Source organism: Epinephelus fuscoguttatus, linkage group LG17 (genome assembly GCF_011397635.1).
Source record: "Epinephelus fuscoguttatus linkage group LG17, E.fuscoguttatus.final_Chr_v1".
Taxonomy (NCBI): domain Eukaryota; kingdom Metazoa; phylum Chordata; class Actinopteri; order Perciformes; family Serranidae; genus Epinephelus; species Epinephelus fuscoguttatus.
The window spans coordinates 32,652,065-32,674,639 of NC_064768.1; the positions used below are offsets into that span (position 1 = coordinate 32,652,065).

At 40.9% G+C, this 22,575-nt stretch overlaps 1 protein-coding gene across 1 annotated transcript in view; it reads left to right on the forward strand.

Annotated features, from left to right (window-relative positions):
* The first annotated feature begins 858 nt into the window (after positions 1-858).
* Positions 859-22,575, forward strand: part of nxph1 (neurexophilin 1) — a 66,529-nt gene continuing 44,812 nt past the window's right edge. Inside the window, exon 1 of the mRNA XM_049602313.1 lies at positions 859-1,162. Within this exon, the coding sequence (XP_049458270.1) occupies positions 1,109-1,162 (54 nt within the window). The 5' untranslated portion in view covers positions 859-1,108. The remainder of the gene's footprint in view (positions 1,163-22,575) is intronic.

Consider the following 22,575-nt stretch of genomic DNA (forward strand, 5'->3'; position numbering starts at 1 on the left):
ATATAAAAATTAAATCTGATGTAATAAAAGTCTCAAGGATTGCAGCTTTAAGATGTTTGTCATTTTTCTAAATTCTAGCACATCTTATATTTTCTTGTTTCTATATACTGACACTCATTTCTAGAAAATTCACAGTCTCTTAGAACGAGCTTGAACATTCTTCTTTTTTTACACTTGTTTTAGGGAAATTTGTTTTTTATGACATGATTTGATGAGATGGAGGTTTTGCAGCTGGGGTATGTTCAGCAGATGTGGGGGATGTTGTCAGTAGCATTACTATTAGCAGTAATACAGTAGCTTCTGACAGTGATGATGAGTATTAATATATTGGAATTACATCATGAACAACAGCTGTTGTGCTGTATTTGTTCAGGTTTGAGGCTCTCTTGTTTGGGGCTGCCTGGAGTTATTGGCAGCGGAGTTCTGAATGTCAGCTCATTCATCTACATCAAGCGCACTAACCAGCAGCCAAGGTGAAACGCTTTTCCCTCACGAGCGTCTGTTTATGAAAAATACAAGAGAGAGAGAAGGTGGAAAAACTTCGCTTTCTTCATCCTCGCTGCGTCTTGGACCAATCTCCTCTCGTTTTATTCGTCTTTTCCTGCCTTTTTTTTCTCTTCCCCCCCCCCCCCCCCCCCCTTATCTCGTCCCTCCCCCCCTAGAGCGAGAGTCTCTCTGGTTGTGTTGTGGGCGCGTGTTATAAAGCGGAAAGCCCCGCCGTTCTCTTCAGATCGGAGCGCTCCGACCGCTGCGCGCGCCAGCTATCAGACAATCAGGACCTGAACCTGCTGACAGCTATGACCCTGCCGCTCACTCTACCTGGATTAACCCTCAAGTAGCCGTTGTTTGTCGCCCCCCCCCCCCCCCAACAGCCCCCTCTGCCACCATCACCGCCCGCAGCAGCAGCCTCCTCACCGGCTCCGCCGTCCTGTTCCCCCAACCTCCAACTCTCACCTTTATTCTGCGGTCATGGGGTGCGTTGTGTCCTTTTTGCCTGGGCTGCTGACGGGCTTGACCGTGCTGTGAGGCGGATATCAGGTGGATTTATGATCCGCAAAGCCGCAACTACCAGCCGAGGGAAATTAGTGGAACTTTGAGCTCCGGGAGGATGCAGGTGACGTGTTGGTGCGCCGTGTTCCTCCTGACGCCTGCACTTTGCCTGGTGAGTTAGATTCTCCTACTCAGCCTGTACTTTCATCTCAACTTTCTCCACTCTCACACTGCTTTGACTGATAGTCTAAAGGCTATAATTGTTATTATTTTCTCACTGTGAGAGCACTTCACTCGTGCAACGTGCGCATTTCCAAACGCATTCACACCATGGCTGGAGAGACGTGGTTGCTGGGTTATTTCGCTGTATGGCACAGTGCATAAAATGCCAAGTGTGATCCAAACTTGATCAAAACACTTTTTATATATAATTGTTTGACGGTGAAACTTGCACCAGGTGGGTCTTCCCTGTGCGTAATACCGCTGTGCGTAAAAAGCAGTTGCTTTACATTACTGAGGAACTCGAGCTTTCACGCATGCAGGGAAAATGTGTGATGACGATGAAAGCTTTTTAGACATTTGGAAGGTTGTTGTTTGGACACTGAAGAAAACTGGTGGCTTAAACCGCGATCACTAAACGGCGCAGGCAGTTGAAACCGTCTCATGGGGGCGCCATAGCAAACCAAAACTCAAAGTCCACAGTCAGGCTGCTGCCTGGACAGCAGAGGAGGACACACTCCACAGCGGGTTAGACTGGGACCCAGTGACACACTCCAGTTAGAGCATTGTGTGACTGGTTATTTTACCAGGCAGGTGTAAAAGAAACCATACATGTTGATATAGTGTTTCAGCGTAGTGCAGCTCTCCTTAATGTTTGGGTTGTGTTTGAATTAAACCTCAAAGGTTTTCCAAGTGGAGATTTATTCTTTTTTTTTATTTATTTTTGATTATAATAATGAAAATATGACATTATACAGTTTAATTTACGCACTTTAGTGCAAAGTTATTAGCACGCAGAGTGAGGCTTTGCTGTGCGTTATTTTGCCACGAATTCTACTATTATGACGCAGCAAACAGACACAATTACTTTCAGCTCCCTCTTCCCGACAGAAACGGATAGAGGAAAAGAAAAAAAGAGAGGACACTGACTCACTTCACACATTTCAATTTTCCATCTACTATTTAAGATTGCCAAATCATATATAAAAAGTCTAAATCCAGCTCCTCTCTAATGAAATATACCCCTTCAACATTCAGAGGTGCCATGTTTAATTTCATTTTATTTTCAGTACACATAGGCTATATATTCTAATATTCTATTTCTAATTGAAAAAAAAAAATCTCAGCAGTTGGATTTCAGCTCATTGCCAACAGGTGTAATCAAAATCTGAATTCTTTTATGAAATAAAACGAATATGAAGTGTGTCAAATAAAGTTTTCATTTCATTTCATTACTTTCTCTTAATTTAATCCCACATAAATGTATTTAAACCTTTTTATATTGTAGTCTGCGTGTGCAGTGGATTTAGTGTGTGAATGTGAGTGACTTTTTCATTTTTTAAATATTCTTTAAAAAGGAACCCACAAAGTAAAACACACAGCTGGTGGACGTGGAGCTGTCCAAGGTGCTGAAAGTATTTAAACACTTTTCCTTTAAATATACACAGAAGCAATATGTTTTGTGGAGCCATAATGGCAGAAATACTAGGCTTAAGGATACAAGCATATTTTAAAATGAAAGAATACATTTTAAATTGAGTTTTGTAATTAAAAAACTAACATTTAAAAGCAAAGTTGGACTTCTTTTTGACACCATTCTCTGCTTGTCACATTTTTGCCTGCTGAGTCCACTCCTCCTCTTCCCCTTGAATTATTCCTCCTGTGCTCTCCTTCTGAATTAAAAATCTCAAGCTTGCTGTCATTTACAGACATCAAACACACGTGATAATTTATTGTAAAATCCCCACTGTCGAGGGGAAGGTGTGTTTTTTAAATACAGCGCACTGGTGATGAAATCCACTCGACTTTTTTCCCCCAAATAAATCCTGTTCGCCGTGTTGTCTGAGATGAATTGTGTAGCTTGACAAAAAAAAGCGCGCGCGCACACACACACACACACACACACACACACACACACACACACACACACACACACACACACAAAGCCATCCCGCCTAGAGTAAACCGAGTTTATTGTGCAGCCCGTTAACAGTCAGCCTTATCCACAGCAGCGGGGATTAGAGCTGAACTTTGATGGTTTTATTTCGTGTTAAAGGCTCTTGTCTCTGCTTAAGCCTCTTGTCTGAGCGCCGCGCCTTGACCCCGATAACAGCACAGCCCAGGTAGACAGCAATACAGCACACACCACAGAGCGGGACCATCACCTATGGGTCCACTATTCAATTAACACACCCACTATTAGTCCTGGACCGGCAGAATACCACCTGGGGTTATCCGGATTTTTGTCCATACTTGATTTTAAAGGGGATTTTGTGTGTTAAATTCAGAGCAGTTTACATGGATAAAAGGTGAGAGGCGGTGCGTTCAATTCGGCTTATTTTTTTTCACACTTTACACAACTACATAATTCTGTAATTCGTTATCAAACTGTAGGAGATTTTTTAAAAATCAGCAGAACTTTAATATTGCTTCCCATGATTTTGTCTCTTTCAAATTCAGATTTTTCAATTATGGAATTCATGTTTGTCTGATTTAGCCTTTTTGCTGAAAATCCACTAATTTCCATTCATATAAATACTGCCCTTATTATAACATTTATTCATAGTGTATATGCTGTCTCTTTCATCTCTGTGGTGTTTGTACAATTTACACACACTGGTGTTGTGTATTTAACAATAACCGACAGTTGGTGAGTTTGCCATGTTGTGCCAATAAGGAAGGGTCCTTATTGGCTGTGATATTATTTGTATATGTATTTTTTTACCCTTGAATTATTATTTGCTGCTGTAGTGACTCTTTTCTGTAGAGGAATAATTAGATTTCATCTTATCAGTTCCTATAGTTTCACACACACTCAGGTACTCAGGGTACAGGATGGATTTAAGCCATGTTGACACTACTGACATTTTCTCTTTTTGGTAAATGGCAGATGTGGTTGTGTCTGTGGCCTCGGTGCAGCATTGTGACTTGAAGTCACTCCCCCTCTCCCTCCTTTCTCCCCTGGGAGTAACAGATGCAGTGGACCACTGGCGACAGTCATAGCAGTCACATTAAAGTGTTATTATCAAACAGTGCAAATGGGGCCTGCAGTGTCAAGCAGTCTGCACGGTGGGGAGGGAAGAAAGTCCCACTGAGATCACTACAACACAGCTCACACAGTGTGAACCCTCTCAGCCCCCTCCATCCTACCTCCACCTCCACATCCACCCCTTACCCCCTCTCCAGGCCTCTGAATTAGCTCATAATAATAAAAATGCAATATGTTTTCACTGAGCTCTTTGAAGCTGAAATCAAGAGCGGGCCCGGTATTAATTCAATTACTACAGCAAAGGCATTCGCGCAAATGGCCCCATGCTGCGCGACTGAACACACACAGATATAGGCTGCACGCGCTCGGACAAGTACATTGTGTGGCCATCAAGTGGGAGCCGTGGAGAGTGTTGGAGTGTTGTGTTTTTCCCCGGCCCAGATGTCGACTAAGTGAACATTTCTCTCAGTTCCTCGTTCAACCTTTGTGCTACTTAGCTTTTAAAGCAGCATGGAGGCGTCACTTTGGAGCTATTCAAGTCCGGCTGCTGGAGAGAGCCGAGTACAAAAGGGCTGAGAGTTCAGTGTCGGAGAACAACACTGCAATTCCCCCCACCGCCAACCACCGCCGCCGTCTCAGTGGCCTCAGCTCAGCCCAGTTACCCAGCTCTGTTACACTCACCGGCTCCTCGCTCAGTGACTCCGCTGCCTCTCCAGGCGGTGACAAGTGGTCGCCAGCTGCGGCAAAACGCTTTCATATGCGCAAAGGGACTCTTAAAGTGGAGATCCAGGGGTGCTTGAGGGATTCCAGAGACCTTAACTGGGTTTTAGACAACCTTTCTTCTTAAGGAGGTTTCAGGTGTTACTGAGGAAGGTCCAGAGATTCAGCAGCTTTTATGTTTGCTGTATTAAGCTTAAACATTTGGTGCGTGTATGCAAGGGCGTAGTTTTGCTTCAACATTTGGGGGGCACATATATGGAACACAAGGGGGGTGGGGGTCCTCCACAAGAGAATTTTGTCAAGCATCCAACAATTCCTGCAATTTCCTGCACTGTGGTGATTTTTTATGCACCAATTTGTGCCTTCTCTGCATTAAATTATGGAGTAACATGTCTTACATTTTGTCAAAATAAAAGTCCTCTGCTATATTCATGTCTTTATTGGGGGTGTACCCTGTGTCCCCCCTGAAATCTGAGTATAAAATATCTTTATTTTACATATGTATACAGTACTATGTAAGTAATATGCAGAGAAATATGTATCTTACATATGTTTGAGGTCATTTAGAGACAAACCAGAGAGCACTGACAAATTGATTTATTCTCTAATAACCAATATTTTATTGTTTGATTGTTTAAATCTTAATTATTGATATTGTCATCAGAGTTCTGTTTTTTTTTTTAAATGTCTGAGTCAGGGCTGCAACTAATTATTATTTTTCTTTTTATTGATTAAACGTTTTATTTGTCAAGTTCAACGTAATGTTTTCAGATTAACTGATCTGTGTGAGTCCAAAACCCCAAAAAGATGACATGTCAAAATTAAAATGAAAACAAAATCAATGCTGGAACTTGGAACAAGATAATGTTTGTCCTTTTTATTTGATTAACTGTCAAAATACTTTCCTTTAATTATCTGTTGATTGACACATTTATTAATCTACTAATTGTTTCCTCTCTAGCTTTAATAATTTAGAAATGTTTTGTTGTACTGGAATTCTAAAGCATAAATTAGAACTGAATGCAGTTAAGTCACCGAAAATAAGAAATTTGAAAAATATGGAATTATGTTAAAAAAAAATCTGAGTATAATTGAAAATGATGTTTCTCTCGTGAAGCTGACCTTTGATCTCTAATCAGAGCGCTACTGTGCATCTAGGCAGGAAGATTGATGGTGCACAACTCTGGAGTTGACAAGTCAAGGTGACTCGGTCTTGTTGTAGTGCTTTATACTGCGTGAACTGTAACCTCTGTGATCCTGCTTCGGAGTCCTGGGCTGTCTGATCTGAGCCCAGCCTCCCCAGGCAGCTGCACGCGCCCACAAACAGCCAAAACAACACTTGACCTTGATGTTTGGCCATAAAGTCAATGATAATAGCACCTACTGTGGTGTCTGGAATCGGCACTTTGGGCTCCTGGTTATTTTTCTTCTCTGCATGCATCATTACAGGGATGACTATTCACATCTAGAGGGGGGTGATTGCCTTGGATTTGGATTTTTCGTGGTATTTAATTGGAGAAGAATCTACCTCAAATATTCCCAGAACAACCACCCAGTCTGACTTTGCAACCTGAATGTCATCACTGTGTGTGTGTGTGTGTGTGTGTGTGTTTGAGGCGGTAGGCGTCTGTGATTAATGACCACAGCCTCTATTCTCTCCTCCACGCGCCGCTCCAGATTTTCAATCGCGTTCACAGTTCAGAGGTCAGAGCTGGAGCTGATCGTTGAAGGGCGTTGTTCTCAGAAAATCCAGCCCAGCTCACGACCCGGTTTTGATCCTGAGGGAAACTTCACCCCCCCTCGCTTCTTTCTCCACATAGAGCAATCCGTTTATGGCGAAGAGTGTGGCACCTTGATAGCAGCACTTTGAAGCAGAGAGAGAGTGGTAGAGAGGAGTGTCTCTGAAGCGACTAGATAACCCCGTCCAACCTGCTTTACATCTCCAGGTACTCTTCTGACTCCAGAGTCCGCCGTGTGCTCAGCTCGTCATAGCTGAAGTGATACAGCAGGCCTCGCCAGCACACACGTTGATATCTGCATTCACATGAGACGAGTCAACAGTCTGTTTGATGGCACTCAGTCAGAGTTTCAGGCACCTGCATTCACCGTCACTTTCAGGACTAAACATAAGTAGAATATGGATTATTTAAAAATGTAATTTCACTGTTTTCACACAGTTGTTTAAAGGTGCAGCATGTGATTCTGGGGAAAGACAGTTGATTGTCCCCAGGTTGTCAAATACTCACGACCTTGGGTTGGTAGTCGGACCAAACCACCAACCCAAAGTGCTGGTATTGGATGACCTGGGAATGAGACTCAATGATCAACAATTCCTCTCCAGAATTATTCAAGCACCTTTTTAGCTGCACTTATCTATCTTTATATTAACAGTGACAACATGTAATAGGAAAGGCATTGCTTTTGGTGGAGAAATTTCTCACAACTCTATACTTTCTGTGGACTTTACAGAGCTTCGAGTGCCTTTTGTCATATTATTTTGGTTTTAAGCCGGCAGCTTATCTTTTGTTGTTCAGTCTCAGCACTCTCATCAAAATCATTTGCAGACACAACACTGAAAACTATCAGCAATTAGCTGTGGTACACTCACTGCACCGAACAGCAGACAGTTAGTGACTCGCTGATGAACAAACCAAAGTTTTTAGAAACTGTCTTTCTCTGGAGTTGGTGGAGATCAAATGGCAGAAATGAGGTGTGAATACTGGACTTAGATTCATCAGGCGTCTAAAGGAATGCTGCTTTATGTCAGGGGTGTCAAATTCATCTTAGTTTATGGGCCACATACAGCCCCATTTGATCCCAGATGGGCCGGACCAATAAACCCATTGCACAATAACCTATACGTGCTATCAGCTCCAATATTTTTCCTTTTTTTTTTTGAGTAAAGAATTACAGGTAGATTCTGGAGACATTCATTATTTTACAAAACAGATGAACAGCCTGAGATGTCTTAAGAAGAATAAATGCAATTTCAATAGTATGTCTCAGTTTTCCACATTCAGTCAGTCTACCTCTCGTGAGCATTTATCCAATTCCTGATACTGATTTTTTTTAACTGAAGCTGCTGACTCTTTAAACATGGTCACAGTAAGTAATCAGTGTTATATCAAAGGGCTGTATTCTGGTCAGAGTGGAAAAGCCTCTAAAGCAGAATTTTACATGAAGTAGGTATTGTTTAACTTGCTCCTGAAACCTGGCGCCTCGTCATCTAGTCATCTAGTGGGCCAGATTATACCCTCTGGTGGGCCGGTTCTGGCCCACAGACCGTATGTTCGACACCCCTCCTTGTGCTTAATGTGTAAATAAGCAACTGTTAAAGATATATATAGCCTATTAATGGGGTAAATTTGTATGTAATACGCTGAATTTTAATAATTTCACAAGATAAGATGAGATAAGAGACATTTTGGTTTATCCCGAGGGAAATTGCTATGCAGCAGTTGCAATACAATGTTGACCAAGCACAGATACAAAGAGTGAAATATGCAAAATGACTAAAATCACATTAACTGTAGGTACAAAATATAAAAACTAGATAAAAGGAAGGTGCAAATAAGGTGCAATCCAATATAGACATGCCAGATGATCACAGGGCTGACACATAGAGACAGACAACCATCAACACTCAAAATGACACACATACAGCCAATTTAGAGTCACCAGTTAACCTGCATGTCTTTGGACTGTGGGAGGAAGCCGGAGTACCCGGAGAAAACCCACACTGACACAGGGAGAACATGCAAACTCCGCACAGATGGGCTCCCACACCTTGGTTTCGAACCAGGAACCCTCTTGCTGTGAGGTGACAATGCTAACCAATGCTAAGATGAGTGGCACAGTCCATATGATCAGCGCTATTATCTAACATGTGAACATGAGTGTGTGAACATGAGTGTGTGTAATGGCGTGACTTCACTGGCAACTGGGTCCATTTGACACATTTGGTCTGATCAGAGTCTGGCTCCGCCTCACTGATTCCTCTCCAGTGATGCTCCATAAAATCTGCTCCACAGCTTTTCTCACACTCTTCTGTCTGTGACATTTTGGCAGCGTCTCTACATGTTTCCCGTCCTGTTTTACCCCTTATCCCCCCCAAATTTGGAATGTCCAGTTCTGTGCGTGTTTCCTCTGATATACATGCGATAACAGGGAGCATTCTTGCCTTCATTACACAGTGAAGATAGGAGAGCTGACAGGAAATAACGGAGCAGAGAACAGGGATGACGTGCAAGCAAGAATGTGCTTTGTCATTCAGAGCATTAATATATCAGCAAACCACTATTTGCTATGTAAAAATGTGGTGATGTAATGGCGTCCTGAGCAGAACATGAAGTTGCTCTCCTCCTGTGCGTGTTTTAAACTGAGCTTCTCTGTAGGATGTTTTGTTAGCCATGTTAGCTGTGCATTCATGTTAATGCATGTGTGTATCCAACATGCTAGCTCATCACTTCTGCTCTGCACTGCACTCATATGGCAGTAACCACTGATAACACGATGGCGTCACTGAGGAAGTGTAGCACAGTCCTCCATTTTCAACATTAGCTCTGTCCGCAGTGTTGCAGTTGTTAGTGCTATTTATAAAGTTAGCATCGTTGGTTGCTAATTCCTGGCTCAGCCACCTCCATGTTGAGAACCATGTGGAGACAGTCCTGACCCAAAATCTGGATCATAAATATGCTCTAAATGACACATGCAGCTTCTTAAACCCCTATGCCACCAGGACCTAGCCAGATAACCACGTCTGGCGATGTTTTTTTTTTTTTTACCACCTAATTCACTTGATTTTTTTTTTTAATGATCCCTCACTGGCTTCCCACACAGGAATTTTGGAAAGCACACCCAAGCAGGAGGTAGCACTACTGGAAACTGAACACCAGTTTTCATGTTATGTCAGTTTCATTTACATGGACCCAAATCACTCAGAACATACAACACTCTATATATTTACGTACTTGATTCAGATAAGTAAAAACACAAAAAACCCTTAGGTATAATTTTTTAATTTTTTCATACTAACATCATCTCCTCTGTTTGAAGAAAAAAGACGATTATGAGAATTTAAAATCACAGTGAAATATTCAAATCAAATTATATGCAATGTTGATTGAATCAGGAAGCGCTGCCAATTTTCAAGTACACCATTAACAAACTGATTGAAGGGCTTCATTTAAATGAGTGAAATTCTTGCAAATCACTTCATAGACGTGGTCATGTGTTGCCACGAGGCTGTGAGAAATACCCCTTCTATTATGAGTTTCACCACATTGAAAGAAAATGTTTAAAAAGTCTTAACTTTGCAGTTGTAGTAAAGGGATTTCTATTGTTTTGTGGCGTTACCGGATACTAGAAAATCCCTGAAATTTGGGAAACTCCCATTTAAGGGGATTCTTCTATTTTGAGAAAAATATGCCTTAAAGGTTGAAATTGAGACTAACAACTTGATTTTTTTTTTAACAGTGCATGACCAAGTTGCTTAATATCCATAAACTGAGGAGATAAGAGTTTCAGTTTCAGTTGCTCAGGCTGAATTTAGCCATTAACTGTGGTAAAAACATACTGTAAGGATAACACTGTCTGTGCTCTGCTACTGACTGGATACAATGCAGCCAGTGGATGTGGACTTGTAAGGTGATGGATTGCCTTGCGTTCTAACCTGATGATGGGCTTGACTGACCAGTGAAACAGAGCAGGCTGAGATGCTGCTCTCTGAAATAGTGGAAATGGAGAGGAGGAGGAGGGCGGGGGAGGGGTGTGTGTGGGGTGGGGTGTGGTAGGGTGGGGGATGCCTCCCTCCACTGCGTCGCAGTGATGGATCTGCCATCGGAGCTCACGTCTGCTGCACAGTCCGACAGTCACGCCACCCACTGATGGGAATTACCAGCCATGTCCGTTATCTTCTCCTTTAGATCTTTCCATCCTGTTAGGTTACAGTGACTTGCCATGCGGGCGCTGTCGCCCCGCTCCAGAGGCATGTATGGATGACTTGTAAAAAAAAATCGATGAGTGATGAACACTCATGTAAGCACTCCCATGCAAGGTTTAGACCCATAGATTGGTTGGCGGTATTGGGCTATTTCTGTAGGAGGGAAATCATTGCAGTGGAATGTGGAAGGATTTTACTCAACAGTAAAACCTGCACTGAACCCAGCTTCGCCCTGTTTAAAGAACTGTTAAAGAATTCTATTAGTCTGGGTTTCACTGGAGAGTTTTACCATCAAATGCTCTAAGTGCTGTTTCAGTAGGTTTTCCAACCTAAAATTGATAAAATCCCTGAGCACACCACTGCGCCACTTCAAAGATTCTGAGCAGAAATTTCTGAATTTATCTAAAACCCAGTCTATCCAGAAATTTACAACCTAGTAATAAAAAAGTACACATTTAACCACCATTAATGTGTTTGTGAGACTTTACAATTTTGTCCAATCCTACTATTGTAACTTCATAACTCCTGCTCTGAGCACTGGGGCCTGTCTCACAAAGCTTAGCTTGGGTTTTTTATCCAGCCAACTTTAGGCTTAGTCAACCCCTCACAAAATCCCGCCTCTTTTCTGATGGTCTGTCAAGCTGTCAGACCAAGCAAGGAGATGGAAATATTGTCAGAATTTTGGGGAACAATACAAAGTACTTTCAGAAAGAGAAGCAGACAGATGGGTCTATATATACAGGATGTCAAACTGAGTCAACAACAAAAACAGGCTAATAAGATAAACATAGTCAGAAGCTAAAGCCGGACTATAGGCTACAGATCACAGTGTAAAAGTGAACCACCACATCACTGCTGATCGCCACACAAGACGATGAATATAAAGGGCGACTTTGCTGATTTTCTAAAGGCAACGTGTCATCACATTTTGTGTAAATGAAAAGTATGTGGCTTCCCCCCGTGTTGCCAGTGCCTGGAGCTCAGCAGCAGAAGGGTGAGGAGCTCTGGGGGAAGCCAAACACCGTTCATCTGCACTCTGCGATGACACACAGAGCTGGTTGATTGTTGGCATAGTTTCCCTTTCCCCTCCACTGTTCCTGTAAAACAGTGTTAATAATAACTGAAAAGCAAAAGTAGCATGTGTGTACATTCAATAGGCTTCAGTAGCTAGCTACCTAGCTAATCCTACACTTTTCATGGTTTCATTTTGGTTTTGGAACAGAGAGAAACCGCTCCAGGTAATGAATATCATTATCACACCTGCTCTAGGAACAATGCTGAGCCTGAAATTCACAGCACCAGCCTGAAAATGAAGAAAATCTGAAAGGATTGCATGAGAGTCTATGGGGCACAGATGTGTAGTTGTCAGACACTGTCGGAGCTGGCTAATGCTTTGCTATGATTGGCCAGTCTGCGTTCAAGGTGCAAGACTTAGCAAAAGGTCACAGAGATATCTCGAATTCAACCTGAGCTCTGCAGCTACGGTAGTAAACGTAGCAGACCCAAACAGCATGCAGGACTTTTTGTTTCTGAGGCTCTTTCATGCTACTTCCATCTTAGTACACAGTAGGCATGGCCAATAGAGGTCCTTGGGCAAACATACGTCCTCCAAAAGTCATCTTCTTAAATGAGCTGTATGAGACATTCAGAGCATGTCTATGCTCAGAGTTTGGGTGGGATTGTCTGCACACGGTTCTCAACATAGAGGTGGCTGATTCAGCTAGCAGCTAACACTGCTAACCCAATAAGCAATGCTAACAATGGCTACAGTGCTGACAGAGCTAAAGGGGTTAACCCCGGGTGGGAAACCAGAGTGTGGGCGCTACCCTTCCATAAAATTGATGGATTACTGAAATGGCCTACTAGGCACAGGCCGAGGGGCCCATTCAGTAATTGTCAGGGACCTCCCTGGCCTTCACCTGCACAATGTTGCTCGGATTAACACATACTGATCAGGAAGAGACTACAACTAGACACAAAATGACCAAAAAAAGACACTAAATGCCTTCAAAGAGACAGGAAATGACCTCAAAGAGATACAAAACAACCCCAAGAAGACACAAAACGACTACAAGGACCCAAACTTATCAAAAATGACTCAAAATGACCACAAAGAAATGCAAAATAGCCATAAAAAAGAAGTAAAACCACCACAATGCTGTGTCTCTTGCTCCTACTGTATATAGCAAAGGTGGGCTTTTTGCATACCTGCGCCTAGGGCCCCATTGTCTCATTATCTGCCCATTCACGATGCCATTCAGGTATCAGCGGTAACCACCAAATGAGCAATCTGCAAAGTGGTGGCGATGAGCTTGTGAGTTGGACACACTCACATGCAAGGCTACCACAACAACCCACAGAGAAGGTTGGTTTACAACACACACAGAGGTAGTGTGTCTTCATGCTCTGCTCAGGACGCCACCACTCCACTAGCCTATATCTTTACATATCAAATAGTGGTTTGCTGCTATATTTGTGCATATAAGTGTTATAAGTGTTGCATCAAACCTTTTAAATAGCTCTACTCTCCATCTGTGCGACTGGTTCCACCTATTTAATTCTCTGCAAACTGTTTCAAAACGTCTTCTCAAACTCAGCCACATGTAACATACCTCAAACTACTCATTTGATTAGTGGATCTTGTTGGGAGTGCTGCACAGCCTGGGACAAAGCACCACCTGACAGACTACTTTCAGGCTCTGGGAACACTGAACATTCTGGCCAGCTATTTGCACAAACTAATCAACTGGTAATGCTAACCAAGCACTCAAACTAACCTCCCAAAATGTGACTGTCTGATCCAAAGCTTGCGAAAATATTTTGTTGCTGCACAATTTCTTGTAACATACCACATAAAAAGTGACAAATTTCATCACAGCTTTTCAGCGTAGGCCCGAAAATTCAGTCACTTCAGGCTGCTGGTATGAGAAAACTCTAAGATCTGCAAGCTGGTGTAGTTGATTACTCTAAAGTGAGCTGTTTGTGAAATGCGGCAGTTATCCGTGTGCTATATCTGTTCGCCTTCTCCAATCTTCATATCAGAGCACAGCAAAATCCTGGCATTAAATCTTCAAAGCAACAACTCTCTGCAACACCTGTGGTCCACTTCCTGACTTTGTAGCGCAAAGCCAGATGAAGTGAGAGAAATGTGGGACAGAACAGGAAAAAGGAAAGAGGAAGGGAGGTGAGCGTGAGTGACTTTTATGCTCGGCCCGCTTTACAAGTACAGTACTCCAATTTGTTGTCGACACCCACATGTCTGTCAGACTGGGCTGTTTGTGCTGTCGCTGTCACTCCGAGCAAACAAGCTGATATATAATGCAGCCGAGGAGAGGCAGACTGCAAATTGTCAACACAGATGGTTTTTTGAAGAGGAACAAATGATAAAGTCAGTTAGGTTTAACAACAAACTGACACCCTCGGTGTTATTCCTCTCCCCCCTCTGTGTGCGTAGATGGTAGGGAAGGTAGAGAGAACAGTGAACATGAGCAGCTGGTGTCATGAAAGAAACATTTGGGATACATGGGAAAAATATATTCTTGAGTGACATGCTGAGTGGGAAAGCCGGGGATTTGTACAACGAATTGTACGATTTAATTGAAATGCTTTCATACATAGATTTGAGTTGACTTGTTGTGATAAACACTGGTCAGTCTCATGTTTTAAAATGTTCTCTTGGAATAGATGCTATTTGAAGATGGCTCCCTAAATCTCATATTATGGAAGAACCAACAGGAAATACTTGTGTGCAGACCTACAAAACCTCAGTGGTCAACCCTGTCTACTAGAAATTGATACATTTTGAAAGAAACTGAATTTTGAGAGGACAGGGTTGTGGCAGGATTGGTACCAGTTGCTGAAATTCAACAAATGTGGGGCATGGGGGTTTGCACTGGCTGGATTTGAGTTGTCGTGGCTGCAGACTGGGGGTCAGTCTCCAGGGCTAGTGTGGTCTGTAGCGGCGGAGAGTGAGGCAGAGGACACTGTACCTCACAGACATCTTTGGCTCCAGTTAGCAGAAGGCTAAACGATTAGCAGCATTTTCTCCCCATATCTGGAACACTTCACCAATATTGACATGTGTTATTGTGTTTATTGTCCGACTCTCTTTTAGAATCCCTTTTTGATAAGTCCTTCCTCACTTTTTTGGTTGCTTTGCAGTGTTGGCAGTTGTTCTCAATTGCAACTAGTCTGCAGGATTCTCTGCCATTAAATCAGACTTTCACCAAAGGAACATGCACGCGCATCTGCATTTGTAGTCTCGCGTGACCAGCCTCCCTTACTTCGGAATGGGAGTCTGGGGACTTTCGTCTTTCATTTTGTAATAGAAATGGGCAGGTATATCCAGACCACGTGACAACGTTGCCATAGGTACGGCACGTAAACATCTGCTGTAAATCCGTAATTTCACCAATCTTTTGGACGTTGCAGCTCTGCACTATAGCTGAATCAAATGAAATCATATCCATTTTAATCTCTTCTTGCGATGCAGTGAACACTTCCTTTTCTGTTGTACTACGGACAACAATTTGGGGAACAGCAGTTCCGGTGTAGGTGGGTGTAAGGCAAAGCTAATCAGCCGTTGGTCGAGGAAGTACGGAAGTACAAGGATTTGGATCCAATCACATCACTGCCGCTGGGAGCCAGCGCTAGTTCTATTACAACTTTCCTATGGGAATATCCACAGACGACAGAGTCAGCCAGCGTGCTGATGTCATCGGCATCTGTGTAAGAGACTACTGCATTTGTAGAACAGTCAATAGAAATGCGTTTTGTCTCTCCAAACTGACCTGTGATTGGCCAAAGTCTCCTGTCACAGGCTAGATTTAGTCTAAAAACAGAAAGTATAGTTTTCTTAAAGTTTACTTGAATGACAATATTGATTTCAATGATCGAAATCCCAAGCTCATTTCAATTTTCAATTTAGAATCCAAATTGTGACACCCCGAGTATACTGTATATAGGTGGCATTATATATTCTAAAAGTTCTTGTTGCTCTTTATTTGTGTATTTGTAAGATACCCTTGAATTATAATATATATTTGTTCATATTCATGTTTTCCATTTAATGCATGATAAGGACGCAGCATATTAGTGATATTAGAGATTATTGTAATTTTTATACAATCAAAAACAGACCGTCTTGAGTAATACATCTCAGAATGACACTCTGACTTGAAGCTGCATTGGTTCCATTTATGTCCTCTTTGTTCTGAAAAAACAACATTGATATACATACGTACATACATGTGATACATACATATTTTAATGTTTGTGTGGTTTGGTGCTGAGCAGGGATAGTGTACAGTAGGTTTACTAGAGCTTGTATGCTGAAAACACCTGTCTGCTGTTGTTGGACAAGACATTGATTAGAGTGGAATTCGCAAGCGGAAAACCAAAACAATAAGCTCAAAGAGGCTAAAAGGCTCCATACAGCTGAGGGTCTGCAGAGTTGGGTCATAATTCTGTGTGGGTTTTCTACTATTTGTGATATTGCTGATATAAAAGTATCAGTTAGTGCAGCTTTAAATGTACAGTTCAAATGTAATTTGTTTTAAAAAGGTATCATAAACCTTGCAAACATAAAAATAATCAGAGCCAGATTTATGAGGTCACAAGGCAGCAATAATCTCCCCCTGATTTGAAATTGGTCTCCATCAGCATAAGTGCATGATTTGTATTATTGTACAGACGTCAGCCGGTGAAGTAAATGAGTGAGCTCATGTTGAAAAACTGACTGAGAACGAAGCAGGAATTATGTTTCTCTCAACAGTGCTGCAGAGAGTGGAGTGACTGGCTAGTCAAAACTATATTTGATTTTTTTTCCACCTCTCATAAAATTGCATTTTGGTCTGAAAACGAGTGAATAATTGCTATTATTGATTAGACACGAGCTGTCATGTGTCAATCAAGCTCCACCCCGCTGGGTTAAATGGGCTGCAGCTGTTTTAAATTCCAGTTATGGCTTTACTTTTTCAGGATGCACGCCCCGGGTGGCGCTATTGGGCACTGCAACAGAATTATGGATTGTAACTTTAATGATAACAAAATTAATTTCACTGCAAACACACTTAAATATAGCTTATCCTGGTTCACTAATCAATACCACACAGCACAGACCTCTGTGTCCTTTTCTCTCTTTGGAGTGAGGGCCGTGGTGATGCTGGAATAGACCAATCACAGTCCTTATCAGCTCCCCAATGCTGCGAATGACAAGGCTTCATTACTTACAGCAGCCCTGGAGATTGTGGTCATATTGATTTTCAGAATTACAAATCTATTTTTTTGCCTGTGGATGGTTTCCAGTCACAGCGGAGGGCAGAGAAAAAAGCCATGAGGAGCGTGTGTCTGCAGCTGACAGCTGTCAATCACATGTCAGCGGGATGAGAGTCATCCTTTAGAGAGGGGTTGCAGTGGCGAAAGGCGAGGATGAAGAGCAGGAGGAGGAAGCCTTCCACTCCTTTCTTATCTCTCTTTCTCATTTACTGCTCCTCTCTGTCTCCTTGTCTGGTTATCGCGCTCTCTCTGACTTTCTATTCTCCACACTCTCTCCTCAGACTCACATGAATAACTCTTCTTATCAAGCTGACCCTCGACTTCAAACACTCCCTTCCTTCCTGGGAATCAGATGTACTCCTTATTGTTTGCCATTTTCTAGATTTTTTTCCCCCTCTTATCATTCCAATGCCATCAATTCATGTTTTTCTACCTCGGGCAGAGAAAATGAATTCCATGCAGGCTCTTGTTCAAACATACAGTGTAAACATGCTCACATGCATTTCCCTGTTTACTGTCAGCCCTCTCAGTTAAAACAGACTGACTCTTGATCTGCGCTGTAGAGGACTGATTAAAGCTGTGGGACGATTGCAGCGGATAGAGACACCGCAGCAGACAGGGACACGTTACTTTCCCTAAGTCAGCTAATGTTCAAGTCCGCATCACCTTTAATACAGCGCATGCTGCTGGCATGTGTGTGTTTGCTTGCTAACATAAAGCCTGTTTGGTTTATTTATCAGTGTTTTGACAGTGTAGCAGCTTATGCTACATGACAGATATGCAGCTCGTATGCAGGTGAAATTCCATCAGGTCTGCTGCCTGTGTGTGCATCAAAACTCTATCACAGAAATTAAAATTAGCAAGTTATTTTGCATCAATTTGCTTGTAAGGTGGTTTATTTTGCTCTTCAGTTAAGACTAATTGGAACAAGGATTAGATTATTTACAATGCTGTAACAAACTAATCTTAATTTATGAGCTGTTTCCAGAGCTTTCAGCTGCTTTCAGGGATGATCAAGGAAGAATAATAACACTTATAACAATGAAAGAGACATTATTCATATAAACGAGACAATAAATTTCACAGTAACTGACTCTGCTGAGTAAGACCATATGATGTGACTGAAAGCCCATATAAAGCTAGTAAGGGATACTTGAGTTAGTTGGAAGTTTATTTTTAATTACAAAAAAAAAGGCATTCAAACTATAAGTAGGTAAATAAGTTAGTTTTATTTGTGTATTAGCTTCAAAAAATTACTTACAAAGTTCTACACGCATGCACATAAAATACAATTACAGTGAATGGACACACAGAGAACTAGAGACAATAATGTAAAACTACAGGGGAACAGAAAAATGAAATAAAATACCAACTGGGTTTTTAGAAGTTTTTAGATTTGTACAATAAAATGTGGCCCTTGGTCAACAGAGCAGATACTCAGGGGATTATCACACAGCAGAATTATGTATATTCATGCTTTGTATAGCTAATTCATATGCTCACTTTTTTCAAATATAAAAACGATACCAGGACATGTTGATGAATTAATATTTAATATTAAATTAAATTTAATTAATATTAATATTTTTATGTTAGGCAAAGATATACATATATATATATATATGTATATATATATATATATATATATATATATATATATATATATATATATATATATATATATATATACATTATATATATATATATATATATATATATATATATATACATATATATATATATATATATATATATATATATATACTATATATATATATATATATATATATATATATATACATATATATATATATATGTATATATATATATCATACATTTAGACTGGTTTATACTTGTAAGTCACTGATAATTGCTGACTTAAATTATATACTAAGACAGGGTACTCTAAGATAGATATTTGGTAATTAACATTACATACATATACGTGGGTTATTTTTGTGTGACAAAGTTAAAAGGTAATAACAACGGTATATTTAGAAAAGTCTAAGGTGTAGGTTTATCTATATAAGGAAGCTGTTTCATTTCACTCAATGACTTATGGAGAAGGAGTGGGGTTTAATAAGTTTATACTTCCTCCTACTCCTTTTTGAATGTGTAAATCTAAGCATCTATATATTGGCAATTGCTTTTCATTATTTGTAAACATACTTTCTTGTCTTTCTGTCTGATTGTTTGTATGTTCATGTCTTTTTTTACATAACTGAAATAATAATCAGTATCAGTTTTGGAGCTCTGGTGTTTTGGGGCAGTGAAATGACAGCATTTGGTCCTCATGGCTGAGGGTCTGAGAGTCTTGGTGTAGAATAAAGTAAAGCTCTTAATATAAAGCGAACATAAACCTTTGAGACGGTGTAATAAAGAATCATAATTTGTGTGGCCAGAACACTGTACTGTCTGACTTGGTATGAAGTCTAAAATTGGGATAGCTTTGGAGCAGGGCTGTTCGCAGGACTTTAGAAATATAAGGTCAGCAGTCTAAATTCCTGCAGTGCAGCTTCCCCATGATGACAGATTCAAAGGTATTGAGTCCATATAAGCAGAATCAGCTACATGTAAATTGTGTGTAGTTGCAAACTCATATTCAAAACAACTTTATTAATCCCACTGGGGTCATTTGGTTATGAGCAGGTTGTTCACTCACACACAGCTACTTGTTACTGTGTCTAACCAAATCTCACTTAAGGCAAAATTGAAATGTTGCAGAAAGACTATGGCAAAGGTAAAGAATCAGGCACAAGGTAACTTGACAATCTGAGCCTGTCAGTGGCAAATAGGAGCATTCATAGTGGATGTGCATTGATGGTGAGCTATTTGCTCACATTGCAGCCTGTTTCACAGCTGCCTGCTTCAAAAAATTGTTATTCCCATCAGTCTCTTAGATATAGAAACATACAAAAATACAGTTCAGGTTGGAAAATACTGAACTTTCCCTTAACAGCCTGCTAAAAGAATCCTAATCCCATAAAAAAAAAACCCACACAGAGGTCATGACTGTCCCATATGGTTGCTATCGCCCTGGTCTCAAAGTTGTAAGTAGTGAATCAAAAGTTGCTGGAAACAGGTGTGTTACTGAGTAAAGAAGTATCTCCCTGTCTTTGTGAGTGGCTCTCTGTCTCTCCCCGCGTCTCTCATTCTGTGTATGCTTGAACATTTATCAAATCAATTACTGCTGATGGGAGTTCCTCCTAACAGGTAGTGAGGTGTCTCGGCACTAATTCATCCTGTCGCTTTGATGGATTGGCTTGGCTCTCTGAGCGTCGGGCCCGCAGCTCGGGGGGGGTGGGGGCGCAGCCCATCTATCAGGCCTCACAAGCCATTACTTAAAACATTAGCTGCTCAGGACGCAGAGAGCGGCTCCACCACTGTGATGTACGGGAGATTTCTGTGTGACTGCTGAATGTTTGAGGTGGACAGAGACCGGACAGTCGGAGGTAGAAATCCTCTGATCAGCCAGCGCAGGAGATCTTTCACTGAGTGCTGTAGCTGTGATGAAGTGTATGAACCAGGAGGGGCCCTCAGGGACATTTTAACTGTTCCCAATTGCAAAGGGAAAACTTCAGAGTTTTTAATCTTGCAGCTGTTAGAACAAACCCCCGAGGATCCTAACATGATGACAAAAAGGCACATATTGTATTTAAACATCAGTTAAAAACTCAACTTTGCCTTGAGTGCTTTTGTCATTATTATTTATTACTTTTATTTCGCTTTTCCTTTTTCACCCAAAGTTCCTCTTCTATTCTTGCATTTGTCTTCATTTATTTGTTGTCCTTTACTATAATACATTTGTATTTGTATTTACATGTGGTGCACTTTGAACTGCACTTACATGCATCCAGGATACTTTATAAATTAGGTCACAGTATCATAACTGCTATAACTGAATTATCATTACTATGATATAATGTACATCAGTGTATGAGATATATACCTTAATTTAATTTAGTTTAGTTAATTTAATTTAGTTAATCTGCATTAATGTTTTCTGATCACCCACATTTAAAAAAAAATAAATACATTGCATATCTGTAGACTTTACTTGGTTTCTATGTGACTTTATATAGTCACATAGAAACCATAGAAACAAATATATCTCCACATACTCACCTGTGTATTCTATACCTGTATTTATATTTATATAGCTTAACCTTGCATATGCACCTGTATGATACATCCCTATTAATTGCATACTTATATACATATGTATGGATTAATCAAAAAAGTATGAATTACTATTTATCTGTCATTAACTGAACTCACTCTGCTTTCAGATACGAAGATAGGTTAGTCTCTATGTCTCTCAGAGCAAGGTGGTCAGACTCCTGGCAAAGTCTATGCAATTTTTTAATACATATGAAGGCAGAGGGAAAAACAAACAAGAACCAACCACCGCAAAAAAGAGAGCTGGGTGTGGGAAAGCAGTGTCTAAGAGTTTGCACACCCACACTAATCAGATTGCGTATTTAATTGTACATTTCTATGTCAAACACAGGGCGGCAAAATGAACAGATGCTGTGCCTTTGCATTCCTTAGTGTGCAGTAGCGTTTACTGGAAAGGAAATGAAAAAAAAATCAAGGCAGTCTAATAGATTTGGAGGTGCAATTTTCTGTGCTTAATACTTTTTAGACATAAAAAAGGAAATGTAGGACAAGGCTTTGAAGCAATCTTAGCAGGGAGGCTTATACAGATATTTAAACAGACTGCTACTTCAATGTATACACCATTTTTTTTAAGGATACAAGCAAAGTTCAGTAAAGAAAAGCAGTGAAAAGAAAGAAATAATGGTGGACTGTGGCAGATCTTCCTTGTTCTTCTTAGTAATACATCTATAGAGGGATGGCAGGGGGACTAGGGGCTGCCTGCATGGGGCACTGGTGACAACTTTCTGTCAGCCAGACAACACATGTGGTCAGTAGTCAGCACTGCCACAACATGTGTTATACAGTTAGTCAGTGCATGGCAGACAATGTGTTAGACGTCTCCTCTATATGAGCATTAGATCACATAACTGAGACGCTGCAGGAAGGTGGGCACTGAATAAATAACGGAATTAATTAAACAGAAATTCTTCCTCACACAACAAGAAAACTAAACTGATGTCTGATAATGTGAGCAGATGCACTCACCACGTTCAGAGGTGCAACAGTAAAGCAGGACTGTCATGAATTACTGCTCCCAGACGGTAATAATAGTTGCACATTCCCCAATAAAACCCCAGTTTATATCTTCGACTCAGCTAAAATTTAAAAACTATTTGGCTCTAAGTCTCAAGTTAATGGCTCAGGCAGTAAAGCCATTCCAAAAAAAAAAAAAAAAAAAATGCAGTGGAGTTAATTGAATGTGTTTGCTCTTGCAGATTTCTTACAGTCAGCATAAATGCAGAGTTTAGGCTGCAGCAGAGTGGGAGGAGAGGATGGGACA